Source organism: Dermacentor variabilis, chromosome 10, assembly GCF_050947875.1.
Source record: "Dermacentor variabilis isolate Ectoservices chromosome 10, ASM5094787v1, whole genome shotgun sequence".
In the NCBI taxonomy this organism is placed as follows: Eukaryota; Metazoa; Arthropoda; class Arachnida; order Ixodida; family Ixodidae; genus Dermacentor; species Dermacentor variabilis.
In genome coordinates, this window is record NC_134577.1 from 118145868 (window position 1) to 118171630 (window position 25763).

A 25763-nucleotide genomic window follows, 5' to 3' on the forward strand; every position below is an offset into this window, starting at 1 on the left:
TATTTGACTGTCGATATAATAATTTGGGCAAACTGAAAGCGCAGAATCGTTTACAGACGAAATCTCTTTACCGAATACGTACTGTGAACGCCAGTGCGCATGGTCGCCGCGATGGAGTCTCCCGAACCGGCTTCTTGCGTGACAGGTGGGAAAGCGCTGAGAGTAACCTATGTGAAGTATGTTCTTATAGTGGGCTGTCTGTATAACCAAATGGTGAATGGAGAATGGAGCCTCAATGCAGCGATCGCACGGGTTCGCAGCGACCGACTGCGCGTCTGCATGCTTGTCCGCGCACAATGTTTTGCTTTCGCTGTGAGCGCGTTTTCGCACCATGTCGCCATCTTTAAGCTGCGGCATATGAGCATTTGGCGGTACACTAGCAACCATTGTTACGTGGCCGCTATCAGAACTGTTCAAAAATAATTCCGTTATAGAGACTTCGACGCCTAGCTACGGCGACTGTGATGTGCCGTTGCGACGATTCAATCTTTTTGTCTTCTAAATTCTTGGACGTTTTAATATTATTTCTCAAGTTGCGTTGCACTGTATGTTTATCGGTCTTCAGAGCCTGCGATTTCCCTCTGCTTCTTTTTCGCAATCCAGTGCATTAATTCATAACACAAACATGACCATATGCCGTGCCTTTTCTTAATGTGTGTCTTACTGCTCCCTTTTCATTCCAGTGAACTTGCCAGTATCTAGCATCAACAAGTTCATAGACCAAACCATCATGACATTAGCCGGGCAGCGGGCGTGGGCAAGCGTCTCAGTGCGCGTTTTCTGCTACTCACCGAACATCGCGTAGTCCCGGCGCCGTAGCAGAAATCTTCCTCGCGTGTGTGCTTGCTGGATACCCGAGTTGTAGCCGGTGGCTGTCTGCCGGTTCTAAATTTCCCCAGCCAAGCTTCACGCAGCTCCTTCTCCTGCGGCTACGTGTGAATAAGGCTGACACCGGGCTCCGTTGCGTACATCCCGCACTGCGGCACCGAGCAGTAGCCTACCATGCTGTACGCCTTCATAGGCAGCCACTACCTATTATAGTACTTTCAAATGTTGTCAAGCAGACACCCAAGGCGGTTAAGCCTCACCACTTAATCAGAACCGCGGCACAGGTGGGGCGAAAAAAAAAGCAGCCGACGCGGCCGCTTCGTCCACGTGATCCCTCATGCCACGTCACGCCGACGGTGGCGCTAGCTTTTCCAGTGGTGGAGCTCGCCCCCAGTAGAGCGAGATATAAGAAGGAACAAGAAGCACGTGCTTGGCTGCGGTAAAGTTAGGGAAACGATGGAGCATGTTTTATTAGAATGTGAGGACATCTGCCCAGCGGTCGATTTAGGCGCCATTGGCCTCCTCGAAGCCCTTGGGTTCAGCCGGAGCAGGGGAAAAGTAAACATGTCCGCAATAGAGATTAGTAACAGGCGATTGGAAGATTGGTGGAAGAAAAGTATGGAAACGACAAAAAACGGAGACGCACAAAAGCAAAGTTCGCAATAGGGGGTCAGAATATTTTGGTTAGAAGAGTTCATAGTGGTTTTTTCTCTCTTTTGCTCTTGCTTAACTTAGGTAGGACATTAGGCAGTATAATAGCAAGTGCTTGGGGGCGCAACCCACCGCCCCGTTACAAAGGGGACGCTCATAACATCCATCCATCTATCCAGGCACGTACGAAGGATATTTTTTTTTTGGGGGGGGGGGGGACAACCCAAGGCAACGAGTTCAATGCAAATGAGGGGGGGGATACTTTTTCTAGTACAGCTGTGAATAATGCCCGCCATTTGCCATAAAGATGCGTAAATCCGCAAGAGAGAATTAGAATAACGTGTATATCTCACAGGTATGCCTGTGAGATACACCTCTTCTTTACTTGGCAAACAAAGAAACCCATCGAATGGACTCACGCATGAAAGATGCGCAAGAAGAACCTTGCCAAGAGCAAGTTAACAAGCGAAAGTGCAAAATAAAGATTTCTAGCAGCGTTTTTTTATTGGCTCTGGAAGAATTAGAGAAATCTATATTTGGGGAACAATCTCAGTTATTTTGTATCCCTCGTTTACTGCTCTACCAAATGCCAAAACCGACTCGTGTTGTTATTTGGGAAGTTGCATAACGATGCGTGGTCACCAGTCCCGTACAACCGCGTAGAGCGCAGGACGCTGCAGCTCCAGACGTACTGCGCCCACCATGGAAGGTTAGAAAAACATCCCCATTAGCACAGCATGGAAATGGCTACGTCAGGCGGCTCGAACCTTCATTCAAAACACACGGAATTATTCTCCATTTTCGGCGGCGTTTCCTCTACTTCCTTTTTAAATAAAAAGATGATGATCCATAAATATTTACACAAAAAATTCTGACTTTTTCTCCCAGTTTGGCTGTTGCCTTGGCTTTCTCGCTTAATAGATCGCTTACTTTCTCATCTCCTTGCGACTCTTGTTTCCAGTTGCCAATTTTGCACTAAAAGTGCTGTACAATAAGGAAAAAACCAGACGAGGTAACGGGTCAGTCATATAGCTTATGGGTTGAACGGTTATTGCAGGGTCGGATGATGGACGCTGTTTCGCAATGTTTTATTTTCCACCTTATCTAACCCATATCGCGGTTATATGGCTCCGAGGATCTGCCAGCGTCGCGGCGAACCGTCAATCGAGGAAGTAATGAAGCAAAAGGAAAAGTTAAACGCAACTAGCGTTTTCTCCGGCCCCAACTTGTTCCACGAGCATGCAGACCAGCCGGCTATGAGCCGAATCCCTTTCCTGGCCCCTGAATCAGCCTAACGTGGTCTAAACAACGAAGGTTGAACTAACGAAGCAACAGGGATGCACGTGATCGTTGAAACGATGGTGACATAAAAATTGTGTTGGGCATCTGAATTCATCTTGAGTTAATCGCGCGGGCACCGAATCGATGAGAAAACTGGCCTCCACACCCCAGGAGATGCCGATAACTACCGCCATCCAAAAGGAGTGAAAAAATTGACAATCATTCCACTCTGCGAAGATGGAATGGCAGCGAAAGATGGCGACAGTCAAATCTCTCAAACGAAAAGCAAAGTGTTTCACCTCCGCTGTGGGTCGGCCTGAAGATAGTGCAATATCGGGCCGACCCGCGGCGGAAGTGAAGCAGGCTTAGGCACCCCACGTACGTGGGTCGCTCCCGAAGATACTGCAACGCCGGGCCGACCCACGGCAAAGATGAAGCAGGCGTTAAGCACTCCCCATACGTGGGTCCACCCCGAAGGTAATGTAATGCCGGGCCGACCCGCGGTGAAGGTGAAGCAGGCATTAACAACTCCCCACACGTAGGGCGATCCCGAAGACATTGCAATACCGGAAGTAATAAAACGAAGGACACCGACCAACAGAAGTGCTAAAAAATGAATAAATCCAAAAGACGTTTCGGCTTTGCTACGGAAGCCTTGTTCACAATGGGATGACGGAAGGCTCATGGAAGCTTATGTACACTTCAGAACGTGAAATCGCGGCTGTATCTGGAATCGCTGGAGATACAAAAAACATGTCACACGCTCAATCTAAATGAGGGAACCCTCCCCCCGTCATACACGCGCTGCTTACGTCACGTTCTGAAGTGTACATAAGATTCCATGAACCTTCCATCATCCTATTGTGAACAAGGCTTCCGTAGCGAAGCCGAAACGTCTTTTAGATTTATTCATTTTTTAGCACTTCTGTTGGTCGGTGTCCTTCGTTTTATTACTTCATGCTTCATCACGACCAGACGGGCTTCCGTCGAACCCTCGATTTCATATTGCAATACCGGGCCGACCCGCGGTGGAGGTGAAGCAGGCGTTAAGCACTCCCCATACGTAGACCCTTCCCTAAGATTCCGAAGGGCGCGTTATAGGTTCCCGAGTCCACAGGGGTACGTGCCATTGATCTTGGACCCTTTTTGCACTATCACCAGTATCGGCCCACATGATTTCTTTCTGTTAATGGATGCCTAAAAACACTGCGGAAGTTATTCATACACTGCTTTCGCTGTAAAAGGCAGCAAAATGTTGACCCCCGAGTAGATTGATTTGTGGACGCTTTAAGAATGTGTGTCAGGAGCGGTGCCTTGAGCGGATGGGGGAGGGGGGGTATGCCGCTTAATTTCGGGGGGCGGGCTTCCCCGGGCCCACCCCCCTTGGTACGTGCCTGCATCCATCCATCCAGAAAGCATATTTTAGTCATTGGCGCCGACGTCACATACATTAGAGTAAGTTGATTGGGGACACCGGCATAAAATACTTTCGCATTGAAAGAAACGGGTGTTTAGGCCAGTAGGTAAGACACTCGGCTTCTGAGTGTGGGGTCGTAGCTTTGGGACACACCAGCGCCACCTTTCTTTCCTTTCAATCAATCAATTTAATTTTAGTGATAAGTAAATTAGTACATCGACAGTTGTATACAGCAAGAGGTCCCAAAGTAAAAACTGCAGGCGAGACACTTTACGATGAATGGTGAATCAAGAAATAAAGGAAACCTTCAAGGTGTCCGTTAGCCAACTTATAGCGCAACGTTAGCCGGGCTTACTGAAGTACTTCTAGACATCCACGGCTACAAAATGTTTCAGGACAGCTACTAGACTTTTGAATTAGCCATTCGAGACGTCTTTTAGACATTAAAAAGGTGCTTGCGTGTTTCATTGGAAGCGCCACAAATATGTAACACAATCCGAACACAATTACATTCCATCCTCTCAAGAGGAGAAAGCTGTACTCACGGCCTTGCTCCCGCCGCTTCGCACGTCCCTGCTCGTTCCTTGCTTGGCGAGCATCCTCCGCCGTAGGCCTACTTCAGAAGCCTATACCGCGCAATCCGCTAGGCCCCTGGTGAGCGTCCTTCATTGCCGTCTGACTCGCTTCGCTGTCGACTGCCACCACAACCGCTGTCGCCACAACCGCTGCCAACACCACGTGACGTCAGCGACGCAACACCTGTTTTTTCTATCGCGCCGGTCGTTCCCCTCTCCAGCAGCCGCTAGCTCGGAGAAAGTCACGTGGCTTATTTTGTATCACTCCACTAGACTCGTCGTTTTCATTTTCAAGGCCATCGGGCAGCGAGCCACTTAAAGGGAAGCTGAAGAGTCTGTCGAATTCAATAAGACCTCATATACGGATGCGGGAACCTTATAAACCATGTAGGTAAAATTTGGGGTCTTTTTTTCAATTAGGAGCGACGTAATCGTCGGTTAAAATTGCGCTGTAGCTCCGCCGCCCCGTCGAATGCCGCGCGCTGCTGCTGACGATGCGAGCGGAGACCGGAAACCGCGGGGTTGTGACGTCAAATCTAGTGTTTTGTTCCTTCGCAGCCTGCGCGACCGTGCCTGACCGTGCTTGTTTCTGCGTGCGTGCCATCGTAATCTGCTTCGATCGACCCTGCATTCCTTTGTTGGTGCGTCTACGTGTATGTAGCGTGGTAGTATACGGCCAGCCCTGCAATTCGGCCTGCGCACTTGCTGTATATGGCCACCGAATGAGAGAGGACTACTTGCCACTAGCAGGCTTTCTAAACGCAGCGCGAAAAGATCGGAGCAACGAAAACAAAGACGGCACGAGTGCGGACTGACTGATGATAACTGGTGTTGGAAGGCCTTATGAATACACGAACTCGCCCAAACCTGGATTTTGATTTACTGCGAGCTCCTTCGTGTTAGCACGCTGAACGTAAGGTGCATGTTTATCTCCCGCCCTTGACGCAGGTATCGTCGCAAAGCGCCGCGAATTTTCTATTTGCACGTGTGTTGTAAAACAGCCTGCATGCAGCTACCATAACGCAGTGCAAATGTAGAGTTTGCATGTGCTGGAAAGCCGGCGCACGCCAGGACGCTACGCTCCCCCTTTCTCTCGCGCACAGCGAGAAACCGACCGTCTCACGTAGCCGACGGAATTCGCCGCCTTTACGACTTCGGTTATGAGTAGTGTGCGAATGGCGCACAGATGAAGGTCACTACACGTACTGCATGAACCGGGAAGCTTTTCACGCGTTCAAACCGTCTTTGTAGATTGCCGACAGCTTTGGACAGCGCACAAATGCCGACGATCGCATCCCCGCTTACGTTCCACGAGGAGGCATGCAGGAACACAACACTACAGTTGTTTTACCGGAAACGAGCTCACTAGATCGGTGAAAGATCGGCGAGATCAATAGATCGCTTTGCAAAAAACATACTCACCAAAGAGCATTTCCAACACGAGGAGATCCCAAGACTTCGCTTTCGTTCGCGTCGAAAGCACTACTCGCACCAGCATCGTTTGCTTCTTCGAGAGGCTGGCTCTTCGCAATCGGCTCGTACATGTAGGGAGTAACGCCGAACTCCCCAGAAAAACGCAGCCTCTCTAAATTTTCCATTACCTCTTAATTTTCCATTACAGCACCAAACTACCTGGCACCGCGCTTCATGTGTAGCGGCAGCGGTCGGTCACTAGAGTTGACGTCATGAGGCGCCCGACCAATCACAGGCGGAAACGAGACGCGCGAGCTGGGCGTGTCCGCTGCTGCACTTTTCGTCGAAATAAAATATATTTGCACTTTCTTTCGCTCAATTTCGATACGATATTCGAATTCGGAGGGTTGAAAACCATTATGTACACATGTTCACTCATTTTTTCTGGAAAACCTTTCAGCTTCCCTTTAAGGCTTTCGTCTTCATAGAAACGCAAGCTTATGTAAGATTTGTCGCATTGCGCAGAAGGGTAAAGCACATGCGCGCCAGTTGCGTTTTATGCAAACGATGCAGGAACGAAATGGGCAGATTTATGGTGTTTCCTTATCAACCGCTTCACGAAATTTTCGTTTCTCATGAATTGGATCTGCATATTTTTTGTCTGTCTTTCTGAGGTGTTGTAATTGGTTATGCGGCTTATACGCGGAAAGATGCGTATATTCGTTCGTTTTGAATGCTTCCAAAACATCAACAGCTGAAATTAGAGCTGTAGCGAATATCTAGTAGCTTAAATTTCAATCGAGCATTCGAAACTACCGAATATTCGCACATTGCTACATTTAGCACTATCTCTCCCTGCAAAATTGATTTTTAAGTTAGTGTCGTATTTGTGAATAATTTGTCGTCGTTTCGCGTCAGGCGTGCCGCACAATATACAACCAGTACTTTGGACAATGTAACAATTCTTTAATCGTAATATAAGGCGTGTAATTGCGATTTCATGCTTTATTTAATAAAAAACGGGTTCGTGAGCACACCTATAGCGCGTTTTCTAAGCCAGTTGACCATTTATAATTTGTAGAACTAAGTTAAACTCAAACTCTTTAAACGTCTATGTTCTTAGCCGACAGCAAGAGGCCTCTACTGAATGTGACAACGGACCACGGCAAGACGGATTACATCAATGCCGTGTATGTCGATGTGAGTACGAAAATTGCACGTGGAATCTCCTGTGCGAGTGATGCCTAAGCATTTGTTACTAATCACCTGCTGTTTCGTCGTTGTGTGCTGCTGTGTTTGGTATAATTGCGAGAAACACCACGAAATAATCGCGAAACGGAGAAACGCGGTCGCGACACCGAAATATTAACTGAGACCAGTATGAGACAACAAAGAAGAGGCGAGCAGCAGCAATGTTCGGTCATCTTATGTGACAGATGCGCCGACTGCGTACGCTATAGTGAACGGAGCATTGCTTCCCTCTTATTGGGCATGCAACTTGTCCTGCATTCTTGGACCAGGGATTGTTGAGCAGTGTGAAGGGCGGGAACGTTATCATGTCGCACTCCTAATGCCTATTAAAGTAGATGTACTCGTTCGATGCAAGCATGTCATTTATTGGCACTTGCTATTTCGACCATGAGAAACAACTTTCTACAGCAGAAAGGCATACTTTCTTATTGCTTATTCTTGTTTTTTTCCTTTTGCACCTTAAAGGAGAGCAGAGAGGTTAATGAGTGCAAGAAGTGGTTGGCTGCACCGGTCTAAAGAAGTGAAAAGGTGATGCAAGAATGATAAGCATAAAGTAGGACACCAGAGATTGCGCATGCAAGATACGCAGAGAAGTTGGAATGTTCTGCAGTGCGTTAGAGAGATTCACTTTTCGTCATAGATATCAAAAACAGCCGCAGTGCCTATGTCATTTTCTGTAGTTCTAATTAGTTCTAATGTGGACGACGAAGCTTATAATTGCCATTGTTCTCCATGATGTGTGCATAGCCGAAGGCATCTAGAAACGGCAACTTCCCTACAGTTGAGGCTTCTGTCTTGGTGACTTGAAATTTTCAAGCAACATTCTCCAAAGGAAAAAAACGTTAGGAAAGAATAGCAAGCTGGGCGAGCTGGTACTGGTTCACATCGTTACCCTTAATACTTTAACTAGGAAAACCGACTAGCAGAAAACTAGCTTCATGAAAGTATCGGACTTCTCATATATTGTGCACTTCGCTTGATAGCAACGTACTTAAATTCAGTCTTCAGTGCTCCCCCGTTCCCTACAAACTAATCTTTCTTTGTTTCTACAGGGGTTTAGGAAACCCAACGCCTTTCTCGTAACACAGATGCCTTTGAACAGCACGCTGGACGACTTCTGGGAAATGGTCACCTCCTCTGGCTCTATAACTGTGGTTACATTGGGACCGCTGCCAGACGAGGTATCCTTGACAGATTTTCTACAGAAAGCGAAAAAAACGTTGTTCGAAGTTTAATGTTGTTCTACTATTTTCTTTTTTTTCTTGTGGCTACTATTTTGCGTTCAGCAAAGGCGGGAGCATAATCAATTTGCTTTGTGATAAAGTCACGAGTCGAATTCGCAACGCTTGGCGTTCGTAAAGCTTTTTACTACTGACCGCCAGGCTTCAGTATTTAATATGTGCAACAACACGACAAGCTTGGATTTGCTCTTAGGAACAGTTATTGTACATAAGCTTTTGTGTGCATGAGAGAGAGAGAGAGAGAGAATGGGCCAGAACATTTAGTGTAAATTCTCATTCTTTTTTTTATAGAGCAGGAACAACTCCGGCCTTTTCAGCGCTTACAAAGTTATGACCACTTCGAGTGTCTGTTGTCTGGACATACTACGTGGAAGTCAAAATGTCAATGCGTCCAACGAATTTTTAAGACAGTTTTAAAATCAACCCTTTGTTTATGTGTGGTCGAGCTTCGGAGAAATGCTGAACACCCTTGGACACATTAGAGCTTCCAGGAGCTGTCCGCTGTCCAGTCGGCGCTACCTGAATTGAACTGAATTGAATTGAACCTTTATTGTCATCTGTTGTACATGAAGGATGGCAGGAGTAAAAGCTGCACAAAAGCAGCTTGACTAGCTCCCACTGCCTACAAAGGGGCCGCAAAGCAGTGACATCTAAAACATAAGATATCAAACATGACATCGGATAATTATCGCAACAATAATTCAGAATTACTTCAAAAGAAAGTTTAACAGGATACAATAGTTATTACTCAAGCATAAAAAATAGATGGGCGCGAATATACGCGCATGTTGAAAAGACAGAATTGGATTACTGTTGTACAATTTGATAAATCACACGTATAATGAAAGGCTGCTATAAATTAGCCCTAAGGTTATAAAACGAATGCTATAACATGTGTTGAAGTCATATTTTCAATGTTCACATTAATGCCAATAAGATCAATTAACAAGTTTGGTCGCCATACTTAGTGCGTGATCGGGGCACTAACTGGCGTGTATCATTTATTTCCAGTGGGCTTAAGGTTGGCCAGTTCAGAAATTATTGTTCTTTGTTTAAGTTAGTTCTTTATTAATTTAGAAATGTTGTACTGTAAAGATTCTGCATACGTATTAATTCATATTTTTCTTGTATGTAACTAACAGAATGAGTAGACTCCTTTTTAGCAACAATTTTAAGAAATCTATATTGAAGTCTTGTAAACTTATCAATGTATGTTTGAGAAATGGTTTCAAATTATACCGCTTCCTATCCAGCTTTTGGGGGTTTAGGATTTTGTGGCTGCTCGTGACCAGAGTGGCCTGCCGATCTCTCCCGGTTTACAGAAGGATGTGTTGAACATTTGGTGGACGTCGCGAACGAAAGAGTTCAATGCATGGCGACTGTATTAGAGCAAACATTAGGAGTTCGGGATCGAAAGTACTATAAGCGTCCAAGTGTAGCACACTGCCGTCAGCGTTGCTGTCTTTCCGTTTCCTTCTTGGCGCAGTACAATTTAACAGGTCGCGTTATTGACTCATAAGCTGAAACATCCCGAACCACAGCAATCGCCTTGTCATGCACTGAAGACTGTCGTGGAACGTTCCCATGGAAGGAACCATGGAGAATACAGCTGCTCAGAGTGTTTGCAATTGGCTGCAATACCATACGTGGTAGCCCAATTGCTGCCGCGTAATAGGTTTCAGGATCACGTCATAGTAAAAACAATAGGTGCGAGATAGATTTGTTGCCTTCCTTCGCATCAGATGTTTGGAGAGAAAACAAAAGGGCGCTCTAATCCACGCTGTGAAGGCTGTTGGCCAGCCAAGCTGTGGTATCACCTGATCCGGTCTGCCAATGTGATGTTGCCTTGAACTGCGTTCTGCCCAGCCTGAGCACGACACCGTTGTGCACACTGACGTTGCTGCGCCTTTCGTTGTTCGTCGTATTCTTGCTGCTCTTCAGGCGTCCTAAATGTGCGGGACTGGCTTTGTCCAGGAACCAATACTCTGTCCAACCTGAACACGATGTCGCTGTGCACACTGACGTTGCTGCGCCTATCGTTTCTCGTCGTATTCGCGCTACCCTTGGCGAGCCCTAACTATGCGTGGCCTTTCCATAGCGTTATCACAACACGAATGAAATTAGTTGTTAGGCGAGTTCTTCTTTTACATATGAAAGTGTAGTTACGTCACTCCCTGCTTCTTTATGCTACAGTGGCCAGGAGGCTTATGCAACCATATTTTTTTCTGGGAAACGCTTGTGGCGAACGCTACGTGCGAACGCGGGCTTTCTTTTTCTTTTTTTTTTCCCTCGAGGCAGGTGTCGCCGCTTCCTCGCTGGATGGATGGATGGACGGATGTTATGAGCGTCCCCTTAGGAACGGGGTGGTGGGTTGCTCCGCCAAGCTCTTGCTATTATACTGCCTAATATCCTACCTAGGTTAAACAATGAAAAAAGAAAAAAAAACACTATGAACTACCACGTCCAAATTTTCTGATCCCCTATTGCGGACTGTGCTTTTGTGCGTCTCCGTCTTTTGTCGTTTCCCTACTTTTCTTCCACCAATCCTCCAATCGCCTCTTACTAATGTCCATTGCGGACATGTTTGCTTTACCACTACTCCCGCTGAACCCAAGGGCTTCAAGGAGGCCAGTGGTGCCTAAATCGACCACAGGGTAGACGTCTTCACATTCTAATAAAACATGCTCCGTCGTTTCCCTAGCTTTACCGCAGCAAGCACATGCTTCTTCTTGCTTCTTATATCTAGCTTTATAGGTGCGCGTTCTAAGGCATTCCGATCTCGCTTCGAAAAGTAATGAGCTTCCCTATGAGTTATCATAAATGGTTTCTTTCCTGATTTCGTGTTTTCCTCTTAAGTAGTTACTCATCGCAGGTTTCCTTTCGATTGCCGCCACCCATTAGATTAATTCAGCCTCTCTGACTTTCCGCTTGACGCTCTTTGCTGCTGTGTTGCACACCCTACAGGCCGCATACTTGCTGGTAAGCTTCCTAGTTCTTTTCCTCCACTGTGAAAATGTTTTTCCTGTACAGAAACCTGAACACTCCCCTAGCCCAATTGCTTTCTTCCACATTCCTCAGTCGTTCTTCACACTCAATTTTTTGCGAGCTTCCCTCACTTCAAAACTAGTCCAGCCCATATCACCCTGCATAGCTTCATTTGTAGTCTTCCCGTGAGCGCCCAATGCGAGGCGACCCACTGACCTTTGGTTCCCGTCGAGTGCTGGTTGTACTCCTAATTTAAAGCAAACAACCGCATTTCCAAACGTAAGTCCTGGAACCGTTAAGCGCATGCGCGGAAGTGAGCGCCATCTGGTGTTTCTGCAAGGAACCCAGCGGCGCACGCGACGCACGCCTTCCGTTGTGATTGGTTAAATTGTCTGGCGACGGAGACGAAGAAATCCCCGTATCCTAGTCATATGCAGCTTCGTTGTAAAAATAATAACGTGTTTCGTACTGAAATGTTAAAACCATGAGCTCCTCTAATTTACACAACAAGGAATCAAATCCTGGGCACTTCCATGCGAAAACTGCAATATGATTATCAGGCACGCCATAGGGGGAGAACTCCGGAATAATTTTTACCTCCTGAGACTCTGTAACAGCGCACCTAAATCTAAGAACACGAGCGTTTTTGCATCTCCCCCCTTAAAGTGTTGCTGACCTGGCCTAAATATTGAACCCCCACTTCGCGCTTTGAAGTGAAACGCTGCAGCGTCAAAGCCACCACGTCGGTTCCTATGTAATTCGGAGAGGTTTATCAGGGTTTGTTATTGCCTTGTGTGATGCAGTACACGCACAATATACATTCCGTCGGAATTGTGTTCCTTATCTTATTTGTGTCACAACTGTTCTTTTCCTCGCGATGTTACAGACGACACCGATGTTCTGGCCAGACTTCAACAGCTCTTCCAAGCATGGCAAAATTACAGTAGAGCACAGAGAGAGCACAGGTTTCCCAAGCCTGGTTGTGCGAAGTTTCAACATCTGCCGAAACGAGGTCAGTAACCCTGAACAGGTGAGTAGACACTGAAATAACACTGCAACCCTTCAAAAGGTATATAAAGTTCGCACCTTTCAAGCCGTAGTTGTTGTAGTGTTTGAGCACCGGATCTCGCAAATACGGACATCGTTAGGAGGCAAAAAAGGCCGGTGGACACGAGGGGTCGCTGGGGCTTATCGTATCCAGAGGCACGCGGAAGTATTTGCGTGAGTCAACAGTCTATCTATCCCTTTAACGCAGGGTGAACGTGCATACTTGAATAATGTGCAACGGCACATCTATGGTGATAATGTTGATAGCTGGTCTACTTAAGACGCGTATTTATTTATTTATTTATTTATTTATTTATTTATTTATTTATTTATTTATTTATTTATTAAGTTACCCCTAAAGGCCTTCTGTTTGAGGGTATTACATGGGTGTGGGGGGGGGGGGGGGGGGGGGGGGGAGGTGGTCTGGTACGAATGAAGTTGCAGCAGTGTGAATACGATTCCCAGCAAACGATAATCAACAACTTCACTGTGCAGGCGTATAAAAAATTCATTACAAAATAATAAAGTAAAATAGGTACACGAAAATTGAGGTCACTGTCGCACATATATGTGCACGTTACATGAACACACAAATGTAGAAACTCGAGTTCTTGGTTATTGGTTGTTAAACGAAAACGAATAAAGAACATAGTGAAACAAAGGTACAAAATTCGGTAACGAATAAAGTAGAGCGTAAACGTATAAAGTGCCGTAAGTTTAATAAAAGTGCAAAATACAATTAAACATACAGGAAAATCTCGTTAATTAATAAACGCACTGTGCGAAGAACAAACCGCCTGATCAGGCGCTCGCTGCCTGTGCGTTGTCTTGAACGAGATCTTGAAATCTGCTGATAGTTTCTGTAGCGATGTGTGTGGTGTGAAACATTCAGCCTAGTGCTTTGAGCGGAACGTTATCTGTGTTACTTTGTTAGGATGGTCCCTTCGAGGAAAGATAGCTGCTGGCTGCAGGAAAAAGTCGTCATGGATGGATGTGTGTGAAGTATAAAGCGCAGTAAGTTGAACAAAAGTGGAAATGCAATTTTCCATAAAGCTTACGGAAAAGCGAGCAAGTTTACGGCGATGCGAAAGCCCTCGCACTTCAGCGCCATTTCTTTTAAAGCAAGGACGCTAGCGAACGGTGAGTATTCAGAGTAGACGAAGCGAACGGCACTGTTATCAGGGGCTTGGTTGTCGTTAATAACGCAGGGTCTATAAGCATGCCAGATTGCAGGTGCATATTCAATTTTAGGTCAGATTAGCGTGTTTTAAGCAGGTTTACGAAGGTAAATAGGCGCTTGTCTAATGTTACGTTTAAGACGGCCGAGAGAACCATTCGCGGATCGAAGCAAGTTTTGTGTTAATATAGTAATCCTAGGATAAGTCAGATTGTGAATGCTGGTCAAGGTACTTGTACATTGATGTCAGTTAAACAGAGCTATCGTTTAATTTGTAAGACGATGGTACACGGTGTTTGCCGGTTAGTAAGTGGCGGTTGTTTTACTGTGGTTAAGTGACATTAGCCAGGATGAGCGCCATGAACTCATCGTGTTAAGATCGGACTGTAGGCTAGCTCAGCTGGTCGGTGATGCAGGGTACGTTATTATACCGGTTATTTCAGCGAACACTTTCAAACATCTTTTTTAAATTGCCTGTGGCACATAGCACAATTCTACTTCATGAGCTGGCCTGCTCGAAGAGACGGACATGGGCAAAAAATTGAAATACATATTAGGCTAATTAACCAGAAATTACTAAGTAAGTTTTTAACTATTTACCTCGCGGCATAAATTGCTATTTACCAATTCCAGCAGGGGAGTTCACGAGTTCGATTCAGTTGGAACGAATTCTCTGGGTGACACCAATTTCGAGGCATTAATTCCCGAACCTTGCGGAGAAATCCATTGGCATTCCACTTGCTTTTGTGCTTCAATGCATAAAACGACATTTTTTTTTTGTAAGAAAGTGGAGCGACAGTGGATTTTAACCGTAAGTCTGACGCCGCATATTGTCTGCCGCATCGTCCTATATACGACATGGTGCACCCTCTGTTCTCATCACCAATCGCGGTGCAGCATTCACAACCGAATTTGAGCAGGGCGTTCTTCAGCTGACGCATAGCTCTCACCACAGGAGCACTGCGTATCATCCCCAAACAAACGGAGCGTCTCAACAGAATGCTGACTGATATGCTTTCCAAGCATATCGACGTAAAGCATGAGACTTGGGACGAGATTTTGTCATATATGTGACATTTGCTTATAACACTGCTGTACGAGAGACCACACAGTTTACGTCCTTCAAACTCGTATATAGGCGCCTCGTCACGTCAACACTTGACGCCATGATACCTGTGGCTGACTATAGCCCGACCAACGAACACGTCGAACAGTTCGTACAAAAAGCCGAACAGGCAAGCCAGCTTGCTCGGCATCGCATCCGGAACCAGCAGCATACCGACACCCTTCGATACAACCAGGGTCCGACGCGACGTCCATTACAATACCGGCGCCTGTGTGTGGGTCTGGACGCCCATCCGTCGCCGTGGACTCTCGGGAAAAGTTGCTGCGCCGGTATTTTGGCCCCTACAAGGTTACATGCCGCCTCGGTGACGTAACCTACGAAGTCGTCCCCTATAGTTCTGACCCCGGTTCGCTCCGTCGCCGTCCTCGCACTGAAGTTGTTCATGCAGTGCGCATGAAGCCGAATTATGCGCGTACGTGAACATTGCACCTCAGGAGCTCCATTTCTTTCCGTCAACTCCGCTGAAAGATCTTTCTGACGCGACGGAGATGGTCACTTTTCGCACGAGGGCCAGCTGAACAATGATTGTGGGGCTTCCGCACCGCAGGAATAAGGCGCGGGCAAACGTCCACGCCGTGAGGGACGATGAAGCGCGTTGGCTGCACATTCTTCTTCTGGCCGGCCATTAAAGAGACAGCGTCTATTTTTCCAGCCTCCGTCTTCAACCTACGTTACAATATCTCGTAAGTGGAGTAATCTACACAATTATTTTCAAGTGGATATGCCTTGCAATCTCCCTCCCTAGAATTTGTAAATTGCAGCATGTACCATAACGTAACTAGTTACAAACCTAGTTAGTGAACATTTGTTAATTATTCGATTATGCATTTCAACTTTTTGTCCAAGTAATGCCCGCCTCTTTGAGTACACCAGCTCATGGACTAGAATTGGGCTGTCTGCCACAGGCGAGTTTTAAATATTTTTTAAAGTTTGTGCTGAAACAACCGGTGTATGACGCAGTCGCCGTCCAACAGTAATTCTGGACGACAATGAAGATGCAAGATCGTTCATATAGATTAAATACAGTAACTGCCCACGAACACTGCCCGAGGGCGCACCAGAAGTGACGTGTCCGAACGATGAGGTACTCTCATTAACATAGGGTAATTTCACTCTAGATGATACGAAATATTTTGTTCTTGCTACAGAACGTTACATGAACGTTAAACTTTTCCAATTCTGTCAGTAGCCGATGGTGTGGAACGCGGTCAAAAGCCTTTGAGTAGTCAAGAAAGCTTCTGCATCACACTTGATTTCTGTTGCTGTTACTTTAGTGGGTTTTTCTTCCTGTTTTTTTCTTTCGTTTGTGTTTCGCTGTGTGTATATTTTTCATGTGCCCTCGCTTGTGTCATCGCTTGTGAGAGCGCTTGTGTCGCCTTTTCTTGTAATTGTATCCTCGTTGCGCTGTTTTACAATGAGTGAGTAAGGAAGCCGAGCATAGCATTACTGCGGCTTTCACTTGATTTGTTGAAGTTTCGACATCGCCGCTTATCTTACTACAAAGGTGGGCCAAGAAAACATAAAAAATATTTACCTCAAAGCGCCTGCGCGAGACAACTTACGTGTTGACCATTTACAATTTCGAAGTCTTGCAGAATAAGGAATTTCAAATGTAAAGCTAAGTAATTCTGCCTCTCCTAAATTCCTGTTCTGAATTTCGCTCCCAACGGAAAGCCTGAGTGACAAAGCGTATGCAGGTCGCACGCAGTCACAAAATCTTGAACGAACGCAGTGCGACTATCTCGAACGCCGTCATTCGTTTCTCTTTTCACCAATACGGTCATTGCCTGCGTGACTTCAGTTCATGCGCTTAGTGAGGGCGACACCACCTTGGACAGCAGGATATGTAGTGGTACGGGATCGTGCTCTCGAGTTATACCGTTAGAAAACTGTTGTGTGTTGTAATTTCTTGCTCCCGTTTTGCATGTTCATTACTGTGCACCTTATGTATGACCGAATAAGAACAGAAAGAGAGAGAGTAAAACAATAGAGGAACTTACCTGCTGATTAGGTTGTGCGTTGCTGTGATATTTTTCCGCTGGTTTTATTGTTTCGTGAATGGAAACTTTAGGTGATCATGCATACGTTTCACCAGACCTACTTGTGGTTGCAATGCACATGTGAATCAGAATTTCATTTAGGATTATGTGTTATCTTGCACCTTTCAGGTAAAATAAACAATGTTCCAATTTAGAGTTGTGCAATACGATGACAACAGCCAGCGCCCAATAAAGCTAAAAGTTAGAGTTCGTCAAAATGTATTAAAATATACAAATATCTATTTGTAACTTTACTCTTATTATTGTACTTGTTTCTTGGCCGTTGCCTGAAAACCTCAATAGCTTGCCGGGGAGAAGCTTGTACGCCTAATTGCGCAAAGAGAACCATCAATCCAAATTATCAGTCAGGTGGTACACTTTACTTTGGAAACAACGTCATTAGTCCTATCATACTCATTGCTTGCAGACTGAGCACATGTTTTAAAGATTCACCTGCTTAACGAAGCATAGTGGAGCGGTAACATAGTCAACAGTTCGGCGAGAAGTCGTCTGGTCATGTGGCATATCTGGGAAAAAGTATACTTTCGCTCACTAACCAAAAAAGGAAGTTAATTTGCGTTTCGTAACCCATACAATTTCCTTGTTCACAGTGCAGTGTATATGAAGTAATCGTCGATTTAGACACGCAGCACGTAACTTGGTGCTGGGTGTCGACTGCGAACCTGTCGGTTTCGGTGAGACGGTAGACACCCAATACCATGAACCAAACGCATGGCATTTTGTTCCAAGTTTATTCTAGGTTAATATAACTCGTGCTGCTTACTTAACTGACGACGAACTTATATCGACTGTAGGAACCTGCAAGAAACCGTCGAGGTTCAGATACGTCAAGTAACTTCTGCTAGGTTATTGAGCAGACGCATTTGTGCTTTTTTTAAGGAAGATACAACACAACGCTTAACTAAAAACTACTGTTATATCAGGCAAGCAAAACGACAGTGGGGAACTGGCGCCGCCTGAGGCGATGCTTAGTGTGAGTTTAACTTCTGTTAGAAAGTGTCATCACTGATTAATCACGAACGTAAAAATTATGCGGATCCCGCGCACTGTGGCAATCCATGTAAGCGAAGCTTTCTGTACTGTTGGATTTGATTGACAATCATTAGCGGTGATGTTGACGGTGGCTGTTTAATTTTTTCAATGTTTGTTCCAATACGAGAGTTGTGAGCTGACGTTAGACGTTACCTGGCAAACACCACTGGCAAACACCACCACGGTTTGTCTGCTTAGTACACAGAACACACAGGGATATGTGTTTTCTTGAGACGTTATTGTGCGACATTGTTCATAACCTCTAAGAGAGTTGAGCATTGTCAATACCTCCCATGGCACATCGCATCGTGGCAGAAGTATTAAACTAAATTGTGGGGCTGCACATGCCAAAACCAGAATCGGATTAGCGTGCACCAAAATATAAGTGCACGGCCGTTTTTGTATTTCGCTCCCGTCGAAATGCAGCTGTCGAGCTCAGGGATCGAACTCGCGACGTCGATCAATGCCACAGCCGCAAAGCGTGGGCGCAACACGAAGGGCTCAGCAGCAGCCTTCGTGAATTCAGCGCCGCAAGGACCTTTACGTAAGCGGATGATTTCTTTTTTTTTTTTCTTGACGGCAGGTCCATGCGTTTCAAGTGCGCTATCCTTCCTACGTCACGGCTTATCAACTTATCTTAACTCATCAGTTGGCGTCTAACAGAAGCTTACGCTTTCTCGACATTAGGTTTTTATTACGAGACAGACGTATATACTCGAAATACGAGCCTGGTACCTACAAGGCAGTGCTCCCTGTGCGTCAACCCACTCAAATCTACCAAAAAGGGGCATCGCGAACTTACACTTGTCGCATTCTTTATGCAGGTCTTGCCCAGAACTCATGCCCGAGAGCTTCTCTGAACAGGCACTTCGCCTCTGGAACGTGGAGTACCCCACGCATGTCGTCTTTAGCGTTGCTGAAGGCCTCTTGAAGGGCATGTCACCACAAGAAACTAATTCCGCTCAGTCTTCCACACTTTACAAAAAAGTCGCGGTTATTCTGCATATCCACGGTATTTCGCATCGAACGAAAAGGATTGACCAGCGGGCCAGTGTAAAAGTTTTTTTCCACACCCAAAAACTGCAATCTTTGCACAAATTGACCAGTGCGTCTGCCTCCAAAAAGCTTATCCCGAAAAGAGACATCAGTCAAACTTCGTTGACTGTGTGGAAGGAAGAGCTTACAATCTGCCTTTGAACTGTGGGTCCAACTATGTTGGTCAGAGTGGACGATGTCTTAATGACAGGCTTCGGCAGCATCGTTACAATGTGACAGAAATTGGGGGGGAGGGGGGGGATGAACGGCTGTAAAAATTGCATGTGTAATCAAGTAGGCGCCACAAATAAATGGTCACGTGTAAACCGGTACATAGTGCTTGCTCAATTGTCAGCAAAAGTCGCAATCAGTTAACCCGCAAGATCATCGAAGCGGAATTGATTGACAGGTACGGTGACACCTGTGTGTCAAAACTGCATTTCGCCCTTTGCGTCAAGGAGCTCCTTGCGTAGAGATAGGAATTGTCTGCGGGCGGTGCACACGTGATGTGCAACAGAAGTTGCCATAGATGCGGTCACTTTCTCCGAAATCAAACGCTGTTGTAAGTCTGCGCTCGTGTGGCCTCGTCTTGTGCGGAAAAAAGCTGCATTCATGTCCTACCAACATGCCGAAACACTCACCTTAGTGAATGGGTTGCCTTGAGGAAGATTGAAAAACAGGTACGGATACCTCAAGCATGCTGGGTGACTGTCACCGCTCCGCTCAGAAGGGGATGCCAATAAATCATCATCAGCATCCAAACGTGCCACTCGCCACGCGACGTGACATGCGCGTGGCGTAGCGTCGATACACTCGAACTTTGCATCGCATTATTTACACAGAAGCGCAGAAGCACACGGACGAAAGGAAAAAGACGGGACAGAGCTATTCATGTGCTTCTGCACTACTGCGTAAATTATGTCATACCAACTAGCCCACCAGTCTGTCCTATCGCATTTCAGTTGCGTGGTATCGCATCAGGTTTCCGGACATGTTGCAGTTGCATGGCGCATGTAGCTGAACTTAACTAAAGCAGGCTAGGTGACTATATGTGACCGCCCGTATGAAAGGGCATGCCCAGAAACCACCATCATGAACGTCGTCGTATCGTGCCACGGGTCAAGGGATGTGACATGTGCGCCGCGTTGCCTCTACACCCGTGTTTACACTTCGGCACAGTTTACACTTCGGCACAGTCGGCGTAGCTCGCCTCCTCGCGAGCTACGAACCAGTGCTGAAGAAGCGAGTCGTAGAGCTACGCGCGCGGATACAACCAGGCAACGTCGGGCTTAGTGAACCGCAGTGCAGAGAGCGTCACGAGCCATAGCTCGCCGTCGACGCCGGGCGGACAGTTCAGATCGTTCTCGTGAAAACGACGCAGAGAGACTTCGTCACAAAGGCACTCTAGTGCGCACTGCCGAAAACGGGGCTCCTATGGAGCCGCTCCTCTATAGCTTGCGCTGCGACTGTGTTAGTTGTGCCGCGCAGGCCTGTGACTTTTTTCTTACAGCGAGGCCTATTAAACAATAAATATTATTTTTATACGTATCACAGATTTGTCTGCATCATGGAAGCTACAAAGAGAGAGAGATAGACGTTCATTATTTGAGAATATATATATATATATATATATGTGTGTGTGTGTGTGTGTGTGTGTGTGTGTGTGTGTGTGTGTGTGTGTGTGTGTGTGTGTGTGTGTGTGTGTGTGTGTGTGTGTGTGTGTGTGTGTACTGTACTGGGGACTCTCGGCGCGGGGAGTGATTGTACTGGGAATTCTGAGCGCCTGCACGCCGAAGTGTGGAAGAAGACAACGACGAACTACTAGTACGCCCTCGATCGCTGTCCAGCTGAGACTGCCCCGTTCTACTGCTATTCCGGCAGTTAACTTTCAATCATAATCGGACATTTGATGTGCATATTATGCTAAGCAAAAACAAACAAAAACACGTTTAACTGCAGTGCTGCTACAAATATTGTTGAGCAAATGGCTGCCTTTGAAGCGTTGATGTCGTTGATCGTAGCGATTGAGGTGAGGAGGTCCTTCATTCTGAATATGTTATGGGAAGAAACGGTTCCTATTTTCTTTTCACGATCTGAAAAAATATGCGCTAGAAGACGAAAGGGGTTGTCAGTACAAGCAATCTCAATTTTGCTGCTTTCTTGTTTTTTTTTTCGTCTGTCTGTAAATGTTGTTCTGCTTTTTCGACGCCTGAGTATTGTTCGTTAAACAGATAATCAGTCAGAACACTTCAAAGTGGTCGGAACGTGGTGCTTATTGACGCTCTACATGTAATGCTATATGTTTCGCACAGAATTCGTCGCGGACGTTGAAGCAGTTCCACTGTCCCACGTGGAAGCGTCTGGAAAAGGTTCCTGGCTCGCATGAGATCGTGCTGGGCATGCTTCGCCGCGTGGACGCGTGGCAAATGCGTGCCGAGGGGGCGCCTGTCGTCGTTCAGTGCCTGTGAGTAGTGCGCGTGCGACGAGCCGAGTGCGCGCTCACGCTAGAGCGAGGGCTGGGATCAGATCAGTTTCTCTTTACGGCTCGAAAAATAAACAAATCACGCTGATCGCCTGGAACGCGTGCAGCAAACACGGAAGTTGGACCACTACGTTATGTGATTGCTGCTAGCTAGTAGTCGACCGTGCGCTTGCTTGGGAGCCTAAACTTTGGTGCTGTGATTACTGTAGGACATATTATACCGTGGTATCAACTGGCATTGTAGTTGGTAGTGAGACTTCTTGCGTCTGTTGATGTGCGCATCAGTTTTAGTGGTTCGCGTATGGCACGGAGATATGCAGCAGACAACACAAGAAAGCATCGCTGACATTGACGATCATCTTCGATAGCTTCTGCCGAGTTTGTGTGGAAATTTATTTATTTATTACAGCGAAGCTGTTAGCCTCTATTTGGGCGGCATTTCTTGTGTCCGTCAGCAAAATAAGATTGAACCGAAAAAGTGCATATCTCCTTTAGAATCAGGCATTCAACACACCAGCTCAGTGTTCATTTCAATAAAGGAAAGCACGAAACAAGCGCCATCACCCCACGGTGGATGGTAAGGCGCCTGTGAACAGTGCGAGTTCCCTCTCCCCGCCTGTTTCCCCGGTAGCGGCTACGGCGGCATGAGCTCAGCCCCGGCGGCAAAGAGGCCGCCTACAAATCAGTGAGTGACGCCACCGAACTTCGTACATAAAAGGGAGACCGGCCCAGCGCAACTCATTCAGTTCATTGCAAGACCGCTATGGGTAGACCATGCGAAGACTCCCGAAGAGCAGCGTGAATACCATGAGCGTCGAAGAGTGCAAAATCGTAATGCTCAACAACGGTGTCCTGCTAAGACTAGGCAGAACAATAAAACATTTCATACCCCATCGTCGACATTTTAGGGGCTTTGTAACAGCTTTGCTGGCCATCTACTTTCGCAGGGTCGGGATGGCGAGTTTATTTATTTATTTATTTATTTATTTATTTATTTATTTATTTATTTATTTATTTTCAGCGATGGGTGCCAAGAGTGTGGTTTGTACTGCGTCTTGTCCAGCTTATGCGATCAGCTGATGCTTGAGCACGAAGTGGACGTCTTTCGCTGCCTACAGCGAGTTCGGGCAAGCCGACCAGAGTTCATCGTCAGTGCGGTGAGACTGCTCTGTGCATGGCTTTTTTAACTAAAACCACGCAAACTCCGATCTGGTGGCCGGTCGGGGGGAAATGATCTGATCTTTAGAGCCAGAAAATAAAATCAGGCCTTGGCTCACTAAAGCAGCGCTCAGTCTATATAAGAACAGAACTTATCCTCGAATTTATTTATTTATTTATTTATTTATTTATTTATTTATTTATTTATTTATTTATTTGTACATACTGCCGCCCATCTTGGGCTGCAGCAGGAGTGGCGGTAACATCATTTGTCAATTGCAGACAAAAAAATTTGTCAGGGGCAAAGAACGAACATTTCCGGGCAAAGCAAACGGGTCAATTAAGAGTTCGTCTATCTAAGAGTTAATTAAGGCGTGCATTAATTTTATGATTTTATTGTGGCGGCGTCTTGCCAGAGTGGTTAAGTTCAGACTAGGAAGGGTACAAAAACAGACAGACAGACAAGGAACTTTAGTGATAGTCCAGAGAGGCTCCGAAGCCCCCTTTTCAGGGAGGCGAGGAAGCCACGGGAGTTTAGAAGAAGGTACACTTGCTGATCACATCCTCTTCTGTGAGTCAAAAACGCGCAAGCCGTTCCTTGATAAATTCGTTGTTGTAGGAAGGAACAAAGACAGGGTAGCTCGAGAAATCATTGAAGCTGCAAAGATGAACAGAGCAGGAGACACATGTGTGAGTACACCTGCTATTTTCCTCTACGATAAAGAGCCAACGTTTCTAAGATGCTGTTACCGGTGCACAAGCGATATGTCCTTCTTCGGGCGTATGAAAGCGATGTATGGGAAAAATAAAATTTGTTGGAAGTTAGCACTCGTACTGTTCGTATGTGTCTAAATTTTACTGTGTCGTCCTCTGCTCGCTATTCATTGCTATTCAAACCATTTTTATTTTTCTGTATGTTTCTTTCTCATGATCAGGGTCTCCTGTGAGCAACTGACTTAGGTAAACTCCTTCACAGACTTTCGAGGCTGACTGGCCATCTTGAACTCTTTCTTTCCCAGGCTATTGAACATTATCTTTGTCGTCTGCATATTAATCTTCAACCCTACTCTTACGCTCTCTGTGTTAAGGTCCTCAATCATGAGTTGTAACTCGTCCCCAGTGTTGCAGGACAATATCATCTGCAAAACGAAAGTTGCTGAGATATTCGCCGTTAATCTTTACTCTTAAGCCTTCGCACTTCAATAGCTTGAATACTTTTTCCAAGCACACAGTGAATAGTATATGAGAGATTGTGTCTCCTTTCCTTATCTGACCCCTTTTTCGATTGGTATCTTCCTATTTTTCTTGCAGAGAATTACTGTAGCTGTGGAATCTCTGTAGATATTTTCCAAGATATTCACTTATGCCTCCTGTACTCCTTTATTACGTAATGCCTCTATGACTGCTGGTATCCCTACTGAATCAAATGGTTTTTCATAATCTTTGAAAGCCATATAAAGAGGCTGATTGTACTCTGTGGATTTCTCGATTACCTGATTGATAACTTGGATGTGATCCGTTGTAGAGTATGCCTTTCTGAAACCAGCATGTCCCCTTGGTTGACTGAAGTCCAGTGTTGCCCTTATTCTATTGCAGATTATTTTGGTGAATATTTTGTATAATACTGGAAGTAAGCTAATGGGCCTATAATTTTTCAATTCTTTAACGCCTCCCTTTTTGTAGATTAGTATAATGCTGGCTTTCTTCCAGTTCCCTTCGAATCTTGGAAGTTGATAGACAGTTCGTATAGAGGGCCACCAGTTTCTCAAGCATTAGACCTCCTAAATATTTGATTAAATCGACTGTTATTCCATCTTCTCCTGCTATTTTTCCCCGTTTCATGTCTTGCAAGGCCCTTCTAACCTCATCGCTTGTTACAGAAGGCGCCTCTGTAACCTGTTCTTTACTACTTCGAATGGAGATATCGTGGCTGCTTTGGGTAATATGCACGTCAGTATAGAATTCTCCCACTGCTTTTACTATATCTTCGACATTGCTGATGATATTACCCTGCTCATCTTTCAGTGCATACATATTGGCTTGTCCGATGCCAAGCTTCCTTCTCATTGATCTCAGGCTGCGCCCGTCTTTTACTGCTTCCTCAGTCTTTCTCACATTATAATTTCCAAAATCGCGTACTTTTTCCTTGTTCCTTAGTTTTGATAGTTCGGCGAATTCAATCTGATCTTTCAGCTGCACACTTTTATTCTTTGTCGTTTCTTTATTAAGTCCTTCATTACTTGAGAGAGCTTTCCTACTGGTTGTCTTGGTGCCTTACATCCCACTTCAATTGCTGCTTCTAAAGCCAGCCTAGTTACGGTTTCATTCATTACCTCTATGTCATCTTCATCACTGTGTTCTAAAGCCGCATATTTGTTTGCAACCACCAGCCCGAATTGGTCTGCTTTCGCCCTTACTGCGTCTTGGTTGACCTGTTTCTTCTTGACTAATTTTACTATTTATCTCTCATTGAGGTAAATCCGAAACCTCACTAACCTTTCATCACTGCACTTTATCCTACCTATTGCTTCTACATCCTGCACTACGCTGGGATCGGCAGAAAGTGTTAAATCAATTTCATTTCTTGTTTGACCATTAAGGCTTTTCCAGGTCCACTTTTCGTTGCTACGTCTTCTCAAGGTGTTCATTATTCGCAGCTCATTCCTTTCTGCGAATTCTACCAACATCTCTTTTCTAGTGTTTCTAGAATCGGTGCCGTAGTTGCAATTGCTTGTTCACCAGCCTGCTTTTTTCCCACTTTTGCATTGAATTCGCCCCTTACTACAGTATACTGAGTTTGCACTTTTCTCATCGCTAATTCCACATCTTCATAAAACTGATCTATTACATCGTCATCATGACTGGAGGTCGGAGCGTAGGCTTGTACTAGCTTTAATCTGTACCTCTTATTAAGTCTTATAGCGATTACTGCTATCCTCTCATTAACATTAATTCGTCAATGTTGCCCGCTATGGCCTTATGAATGAGAAGTCCTACCGGGCAC

The 25763-nt window shown here is 45.7% G+C and overlaps 1 protein-coding gene across 2 annotated transcripts in view; it reads left to right on the top strand.

Annotated features, from left to right (window-relative positions):
* The window catches only part of LOC142560907 (receptor-type tyrosine-protein phosphatase mu-like), a 101480-nt gene that overhangs the window by 60642 nt on the left and 15075 nt on the right, over positions 1-25763 (top strand). The window contains exons 8-12 of one of the 2 annotated variants that reach the window (XM_075673321.1): positions 7289-7365; positions 8469-8597; positions 12529-12672; positions 21432-21583; positions 22623-22758. In XM_075673321.1, the coding sequence (XP_075529436.1) occupies positions 7289-7365; positions 8469-8597; positions 12529-12672; positions 21432-21583; positions 22623-22758 (638 nt within the window). The remainder of the gene's footprint in view (positions 1-7288; positions 7366-8468; positions 8598-12528; positions 12673-21431; positions 21584-22622; positions 22759-25763) is intronic. The other variant, XM_075673322.1, reaches the window with a different exon arrangement.